At 37.1% G+C, this 9,430-nt stretch overlaps 1 protein-coding gene across 1 annotated transcript; it reads right to left on the reverse strand.

Annotated features, from left to right (window-relative positions):
• Positions 1-5,829: 5,829 nt before the first annotated feature.
• Positions 5,830-9,024, reverse strand: LOC106465475 (slit homolog 1 protein-like). The gene has a single exon (XM_013925704.2). The coding sequence runs from the start codon at positions 8,583-8,585 to the stop codon at positions 5,895-5,897; it is 2,691 nt and encodes an 896-aa protein (XP_013781158.1). The 5' UTR covers positions 8,586-9,024; the 3' UTR covers positions 5,830-5,894.
• Between the last annotated feature and the right edge of the window lie 406 nt (positions 9,025-9,430).

Here is a 9,430-nt window from a genome sequence, read left to right on the forward strand (position 1 = left end):
TAATTGATTTTCCGTAACTTCGTTCCGACGAAACTTAAGCGACACAAATTCGATGACGAGGAACCCACTTTGAGACTAATAATGGCTGGAGACGGCTTAAATGGGTAATGAAGAAAAACTTTAATATAAGTTTAACATGACAGCAAATGTACAACGTTTCGACAAGGTTTTTTCATCATCAGGTACTAAGAACCTTTGGTACCTGATGATGACAAACCCTTGTCGAAACGTTGTACATTTGCTGTCATGTTAAACTTATATTAAAGTTTTTCTTCATTACCCATTTAAGCCGTCTCCAGCCATTATTAGTCTCAAAGTGGGTTCCTCGTCATCGAATTAGAATAGTTTTCTGCTTCACGTGATACAACATAGTTTGAAAAAAAAAAAGAGTTTCAGTTTATGCTCTGTTATGATTCAGAAGAAAATATGTATGAAAGAAACTTGTGTTTTCAAACAGTTATATTCAACAGTGTACACAGGAAGCAATAACTGCGAGCATACCCCATGTACAAGAGGAAACAGACAATATATATTAATTTATAACTGATTCACTTTCTTCATATTTTAAGGCGTAGTATTAGGAAACATGCATTTGTTAAGAAAAAGGAAAAAAAAAAAACTCGTGTCGATGGCCTTCGTTTGAATATTGTGTTACTAAAAAGTTACAGAATATCAAAAACGTGGGAAGGGCTGCGTATCAAAAGGACCAAGGTTCGTGCCGCGATCCGAAGAACACACTTTGCACTTTCAGTTGTGAGTGCATCACAATAGTGACGGTCAATTCCTTATCCTGTTTAAATCCCTTGTGGCAATGGATGTTTATGACTAGCTCTTTTCACCCTCTGATCAGTAGATCAAAATTAAAAGCAGCTTAGGGGATTTCTGATCTGTATACAAGGTGACGCTCAGGTTGAGAAAAGCAATACTTATTAAAACGTTTGAAAATACTGAATAAATACTAAGTATGTCTTGAAATGTTATAAAAGCATATAAAAACAGTTATTCAATAAATGGGCTGGTCGTAGCCTAGTAACAGCCTGCTGGGCTGTTATCAACGTTCCAACATTGATATACCGCTGTTTAGTTAAGAGTAATCGTAAAGAGTAATCTTGAAGGGGGGGGGGTCTTTAACCCGACCGTTTAATCCACGTGCGGGACATGTTAAACAATTTCTAATTATATATATATAAACTTCCGAATTTGGATAAAAATAAACGTAATCAGTAACGTACAGAGAACATTAAAAGGGCAGGGGGTCAATTGATAAAAAAGGATACTTTCCACCATCGTAAGGTAAGACTATTTTGGGAGGGGGGGGGTGTTGGGGGAGACTGTGGATTACCTCTGGCACACATTGGGTAGAAAGCCATGAGAAGTACTGTTTGATTTGGGCCAAAGGTAATGCTTTATTTTATATTATTTAAGATTGGGTATGACCTAGTGACTATCTTGCTGGGCTGGGAATCGGAATGTTTAAGGTTTGAACCGCAATATGACGCTGAACACAGTCCGCACTTTCAGCAATGTGGGCACTGTAATTGCAACCCATCTTTTGCAATTTAGGCCATGTCGAACTGCTACAGTCATCGAAGACAGAGATTCAACTTCTTATTGTGTGCATCCTGTACCTTTTTGTCCATTCAATGTGTAAAATCCTATAAATCCTGGATAGACTTTAAATGGCAGTTACATATATGAGACTGACTAGTAGTAGACTAATATTTGGTTGTTTTTTAATGATTTGTATGAGGTTTAACTCGTAACCTTAAATTGTTCGTTGCACCTTACGAGACACGTGGACTAAACGGCCATATAACAGACCCAAGATTCAAACATAGTCGTCACTAATTTGACTAGAGGGAGGAAACCATTCAAAAACACTGGGATTGGCTTGATGGACATTCAATGATTTTGGATACTAATTCTTTAGGATTACGGACCATATTTGTGTCAAGGAGGATGGGACATGTAAATCGCCCCCAATGCGATATTCTAAAACACCCTAAAGATGATTAATCGTGTTGAGATCCAGGAAAGATGTATGAAGCCCATGTTATGTTCACAGTTCTCGTGTGACAACAAGGCTGATGGATGGCAGCATTATCGTCCGGAAACAGCCAATTATTGTTTGGATACATATATATATATATAATATAATTGGGTGTACCTAGTCAGCTAAGATTACTATATAATCCTTGGTAGTCAACCTGCCTTTCCAGAGGATGAGAGACCCTAAATCGTGTTAGTTAAACATTCTCTAGTCATGACACTATCTCAAGTGGTTTGTTTGTAATTAAGCACAAAGCTATACAATGGGCTATCTGTGTTCTGCCCACCACGGGTATCGAAACCCGGCTTCTAGCGTTGTAAGTCCGCAAACATACTGCTGTGCCACTGGGGGCATCTCAAGTTGATTAAACTATTGGCATGGTAGACTGTGGGTCCAATGATTAATGAGGTAGCTACCATATTCAAGCCTTCGTATCTGTTCGAAACAACATGAAACGGGATCCATTGGACAACAAGACCTTTATCCAGTCCACTATAGGAGGATTTTCTGTTTTTCGTCAGGATTAAGGGCATGTGAATGGGTATGCAAGCATCAAATCCTGGGCTGGTCATGGCCTAGTGGTAGCATGTTAGACTGCGAAGCTGACCGTCTCTGATTCGTGTCCAGTTACTGCAAGTTCTGCTCTTTAGGGCCGTGGTTGTGGCATAAGAGTGTCAGTCAAATCTCACTGTTCAATTAGAGTGGCCCAAAAGTACTATCAGTTCAAAATTATAGACGACTAGTGCAGATACTTCTAGTGTCGCTATGCAAGAATATCCGAAACAAAAGAAAAAATCACTAAATCTAATGCTGTTAAATTCATAGTGCGTTGTTCTCACAGATATGGTGTATTCCTGTCCACTGTTACACATTACCCTGATATTTGCAACTGTTTCATGCATGTGACTTTCAACAATGTGCCCTCATATTTGGCGATCCCTATCGATGGTGATCCTTTTGTTCCCAGAGACGCACGTTGAATGTTTTCTCTCGGATTCTCCATTCTAGGCAGATATATACGAGACTGTCTTGACAGATACCCTTATCCATTTTGCCATCTCCTGGAAGGATAACTCTGGATCATGGGCTCCCATTATTATATCGATTGTGAATTCACTGAGATACTGATACTTGTGTCATTCGGTGAATTGTGTTTGTTTGTTTTCGCGAATATTCGGTCAAAGTTATTCAAGGCTATTTGTGCTAGTTGTTCCTCATTTTAAACTGAGAGTCTAGAGGGAAAGTAGCTAGCCAAGAGCACCCACCGCTAACTCATGAGATACTCATATCTAATCGAACAGTGGGGATTTTACTGACAACCTTATAATGAATCCAAAGGGCGGAGAGTGATTTCTGTTTTCGCTAACAGGACGTGATCAATTGACCGCAGACTCATAGTCCAGAAGGCTCACTACTGGGGTTACGTTTGCCCCCTTTTAGATGCACCTGATTAATTACATAGAGCACCCTGTGACCAGGCTTAGTTTGTGTATTGGATTCACGGAGCAATAACCAGATATCGGAGTGCTGTAATTTTTTGGTCACTCATTGTAGATGTTTCTTTAATAACGAACTAACAAAACAAATATATGTTATCAAACTTGATAATTAAGGACAAGATATTATAAAAGTTATACATAATTTTAAAGTATTTATAAAAAAAATATAGACATTTTTATCTCAAACACAATTTGAAAGATACGTATCTTCGAGAAAAGGAAGTTTTGTTCTAATCACAAGTGACACAGTTTTAATATAATAAACAAAATGTTTACGTGACCGACTAATACTACAGTTTAATAATTTATTTTTACTCATCAACGTTGTTCTTTAATTGAAGAGATTGCTTAAAACTCCAGGTTCGAACGTGGCTCGGACTGTGAATTTGTAAGTCCTTATTTCGCGTCCCCTTAGCGCAAAAAAAGGAAAACCGCGCTTCCATTTGGGGCCGTGGATGCGTTATAAGAGTGACGGTGGAATCCCTCTATTTCTGCTAGATAAAAGTAGTTTAAGATTTAGTGGTGAGTACTGTTGACCAGCTACCTTCCCTTTAGTTTATGAGTTCAAAACTAAGGAAGACTAATTCAGTTAGACCTTGGTTAATCATAGGGGAATAATCAAAAACAAACTAACAAACAATGTATATACATGTTTATTCTATCAATGTCTATTGCAGTTAGCTCTTTTTTTTATACAAGTAAAAGCTTTTCGAAGATACAATTTTCTTTCGTTTTTAGGTATGATAGTTGTCGGGAAAAACTTTCTGTGATATTGGGCTGGCCGTGGCCTATTGGTTAACGTACCTGAACTGTTAATCCGAGGAGTGGGTGATCTATGAAAGTGACGATGAAATCTCACTCTCTATTCAATCAGACAAGAATAGCCAATATTTGGCGGTGAATGTTGTTGACTAGCTGCCCTTCCTCTAGTCTGTCAGTTCAAAATTAGGATCGGCTATGCACAAATAGCCTTTTATGTAGATTTACACAAAACAGGCTATGTATGAACTTTGGAGACCCTTATCTGGCCGTTTAGCTCGTGTGTCGTATAAGATTTCACCCAAAATTGAAAATATCATATAATTTTTACCACCCTATAGAATATCCCTAGAGTCAGAATTGGTCATTACTAAATATAGTATATTTATTAGCCTCATTATATACAAACACCTTATCATTTTCTTACAGATTGGTAACAGAACATCCATCATCCATAATATCATGCTTGACTTTCAACAAAACATTGCGCTTTAAAATCATTTGTACACTAGTTCCGATACGTTCTAGGCCTGATTATGTTTGTTAATTAAAACCTGTTACCAGTAGCAAAATATCTAATAAAAAAATTTATACTATTTAAAGCGTTTTATTTCTATGGGGAAAATCTTGAAAATACTTAGCAAAGGAATCATTAAAAAACAGCAATTATTTCTAAATAGGTAACAATATATAATCCAGTAAAGTATATTGAATGTTCAAATACATGTTCAGTATAAAGGTCTTAATTAACCTGCTATGCCATTAAGATCATAAGCAAATGAGTGTAACTGCATTACACGTAAAGTAGAAAACAAAATACTGTGACGAATAGGTAACTGACATAAACTAGATATTAAGATACTTCTCTTATGCCTTACATATAATTATAACTACGTCTTATGAAAAACTATCTAAACTGGCATCACGTACAATAGACAAAGATTCTTAATAGAAACGTTATATTTACTCCAAAAATTACATTTGACTAGTAGTTTCAAATTCTTTTAAACTATAGCTTAAGATTTTGTTCGAATGGAGTTTTAAAATCAAGTTAAAAAATTAAGACATTAAGAGCATCTCAATATGAAGAGATTGTCTAGATTTCACATATTACAAAATGACTATTTAATCATCATCACTTCAATTTATTTCTTTTATACAAAAATACCTTAGCAATTCTTCTGGTTTTGAAACATATAAACATTACAGATATTTATAACTGCGATGAAGAGCTTAAATAAGGAAGAAGGCCCCTTAGGTTAGTAAGGACATGTTAGTTTTATTTTATTATTCAGTATGAAATCTTCACTGATAAGCAAAAAAGGGCCATGACGAAAAAATAACCTTACTAGTTTAAAACAATTTATACATACCGTTACGGTTGGATCTCATAATCTTCATAACATTTTTATATAATACTAACGAAGTAGTATCGTGCTTTATTTGAATTCAAGGAGAAAAACTTCTGACAACATTAATTATGACGTAGCTAATCAATGTCCCCCGTGTTTTTGATCTTACTTTATGAAGTTGTGGGACAACTCAACAAAATATATTATATTTAAAATTCAAAATCGTACATACGATCACGAGACCGCGTGTTCGCTGACACAAATTTGCCCATTTTCTCCAGGAAGTTGCGAAAGCAGATCCTGTAGCTGTGGATCGGGTATTGCGTCCTTAGTTGGATCTTTGTGGATATCTCCATTTTCCATTAGATAGTAGAGTTTGTTTCCAAGTCCGTGATGATTTTCCGTTTTAAGGCCCACAGTTCCTTCTGAAATCGTCAGGATTGATACCTCATCTCGATGGGGACAATAAGAGATACTGCTGCTACTCCTGTGCACACCACAGGTATCTGGTCGTTTTCGACACCTCAATACTGCTACGACAACCAGTAGCCCGATTAGCATCACTAGAATTCCTCCAATTAAACTAGATGGCACTATAATAGCAATAGTTTTGTCATTGTTGTGTGCTAAATTATGCGGAGTAGCTACAGGTGACACGTAGAATCCTTTAGGAGTTGACACACTTTTTTGGTATCCTTCTGTTGTTGGAACTGAACCTAATGCATGGGAATTGTTTTTCTTTTTCTCTGAAATTTTGTCTTTATTATTCCGACTTAGAGCAGAAAATGTGGTGTAAATATAACTTGTGTTAGACGCTGGAATTTCAATGGATTGAGTTGTGCCTTTGTACGAAGAAGCCGTATTTATATGTACGTTTTCTGTTAGAGTATTCTCTACATAACTCTGATTAGAATGTTCATGTGACTTACCATCATCCTCATTGGATGTTACGTTTCCTTGTGCTGGATTGTTCCCTTCCTCGGCAAGTTTGCCTCGTTGTTTATTGTCACTGAACACTTGGTGCGAATAGTTAAACAACACCGTCGTTGAAGTATTATCCAAAAACCAATTCGTGCTTGTATTCTCGGGAAAAGCTTCTTCTGTTAGTACCTTTGTTGAACTTGGCCCTATGCTAACTGGAATAAGAGGTCCATATGGGTAGATTCTTGCCATGAAATGATCCGTGGTAGCTACTCTTTCTGACGTTTTAATGCCTTTGTATTCAACAGTAGTTCCTAGCTCTAACGTTGAAGTAGTAGTAACAGTAAAGTCATTTTCTGTTAATAACATAATAGGCTTATACTCTAGTTCAGTAGGTGAAGCGCATTTAATGTCATAACTACGATAAAACTGAATACTTGTTGTTTTTAACCATTTGGTCAGCCACAAGATATTCCGATCACAGTGCCATCTGTTTCCACTCATTTTAATTATTTTTATTACAGGGAAAAAAGAAGGTAAGTCTGGCCGTAGACAGATTAATTTGTTATGCATGATGTTGAGCTCTTTCAGTTTTCGAAGACCATGCAGACCGCGCGTGGAGTTTAGAATTTCGACTGAAAATGGAGCACTGTCATACAACTCAAGGGTTTCCAGATTCTTCAAGGTGTCGAAGACTGAATCGTCAAATTCAATAAACGTAGAAGTACGAGATATCTGAAGAGTTTTTAGGGAAGATAAACCAGTGAAACACTGAGAATCCAAAATCCTTAATTTATTTTGCGAAAGATCTAAGCTTTCTAAGCTTGTTAAATTCGCGAAAATTCCTTTGGTCAAGTTTTGAATTTTGTTGGCTTGCAAGTCCAAATTTTTAAGTCGAATTAGGTCACAGAATGCACACTCTTCCATTTCTTCAATATCGTTCCTCTGGAGAAAAAGCTGTTCTAAATTATTCAATCCACGAAAGCTGTGAGCAGGGAGTTTCTTCACGTGGTTTTCTTCAATGTACAAAGCACTCAGACAAGATGGTAAATTAGCAGGAATTCTCTCAAGAAGATTACCATTCAGCCACAAGCGCACGAGATACTCTAGTCTACCGAAGGCATCATTTTCTATTTTTGTTATATTGTTATCATCAAGAACAAGAAGGCCAAGGTAAGGATAGCTGTCAAAGTCTCCGGCTCCTATTTGTGTAATATTGTTCTTGGCCAGTCTCAGATCCCGTACAAACCTTGTCAGACTCTGTGGTACATGCTTCAGCCCTACGTGAGAGAAGTCAATATATTGGAGCCTGGAGCCAAAAAAATCCAGACGTGACAATTGGGTTAAGGGATTGTTGCTGAGAATTAAGTGGGCAAGGTTAGTTAGGTGTTGGAAAGCCCCCACTTCTATGTTAGAGATATTATTAGAATCCAAGTTAAGATATTGAACCTTGTGAAGGCCGTCAAGGCTTGATGAAGTGATTGTGGTTAGTTTGTTGGCCCTAAGATTCAATTGTTCTACCAGCTTTAAGTCTTGAAAAGCCTCCTCAGTACTGGTTAGCTTGTTGGAAGATAAGTCTAAGTATCGCAGTTCATTTAGTCCAAGAAAAATGGCGACATTTAGTCCTTCTAAAAGATTTAGACTTAATTCTAATCGCTGGAGTTTTTGTAATCCAAGAAAAGTTCCGTTTTCGATATAACGAATTTCAGACTGATGAATTTTAAGCTCTTGCAATTCAGTCAGTTTCATCAGAGCTTTATTTGATAAAGTTGGAATGATATAGTTTCGTAGCTCAAGTCTCACAGCTGACGTAGGTATGTCAGGAGGCACGTGCCACAATCCATCGCCAACACAACTCACAAACTGCTCCTTGTCGTCACAAAAACAAGAGCTTGGACAGTCAAGTTCAGAGTTTACTAAGGACATCAATGGATAAACCAATAAGAAGCACAGGATTCCAAGTAATGTTTTTTTACCTTCATTATCCGACAAATAGAATGCCATGGTTGAAGATTCTCACCACTTAAACTTCTTTACATTTAAAATGCAAAGAAGCAATTGTTATTAATATTTTTACTTATTGTTTATTTAAGCTTCCACATTTTTACTTGTATTAGTTGTCGAATAACGGAGGAAAAGTGTTTGTACACAACAATAATACGAGCAACCACATCTCCTATCGGTTCTCTTAATACACCCACCTCCGCTAACGCAAACTCAGTGGTTTCCGGGTACGTACTTCCGGTGGAAAACAGAGTGTTAGCATTTTTTTTTCTTTATTGAACTGTATTTATCCACTCGGGCAGTCTATATAACCACTTAAACCTCATTTCCCGTCGTTAGCCTTCAATATCGGAAGTTTAAGGTTCTCAGTGTGCCAACCAATAGGCTGTGATGGCCGTTAAAATCAAGAATTGATTATTGAAAACAGTCATATGAATTAATTTAACTGACTACAACTAGGTTATCTCCGTCTGGCTAAACAAATGAACCATCGTGAAGATTCAGTTTGGTACTCTATAATATACAAAAATCAAATAGCGAACTTGTACGGGTGGCTGTGTAGTGTTGAGTAAGGTATAGCTGGCTTCATCTAATCAGTGTAACTTTCGCTTTCCAATCTAGCATAAAAGAGCATATCCGTAGTTAGTGCATGAAGATAGATAAATCGATTTTTGTGTATTTCATGTCATTATTAACATATTGTACTTTTAAGGCGGCCGTTAAAAACCTGTTCATAATATACCCTTCTGTATATCTACAATCTACTCAACGTAGTAGCTGCCTTCCCTCTAGTGCTAAATTAGGGACGCCTAGCGCAGATAGCCCTCGTGTAGCGTTGCGCAAAA

This window comes from Limulus polyphemus, unplaced genomic scaffold (assembly GCF_000517525.1).
Source record: "Limulus polyphemus unplaced genomic scaffold, Limulus_polyphemus-2.1.2 Scaffold1956, whole genome shotgun sequence".
Taxonomy (NCBI): domain Eukaryota; kingdom Metazoa; phylum Arthropoda; class Merostomata; order Xiphosura; family Limulidae; genus Limulus; species Limulus polyphemus.

Bases quoted from the DNA above. Each gene is read 5' to 3' on its own strand.
- LOC106465475 (XM_013925704.2), bottom strand. From the start codon at position 8,585: ATGGCATTCTATTTGTCGGATAATGAAGGTAAAAAAACATTACTTGGA.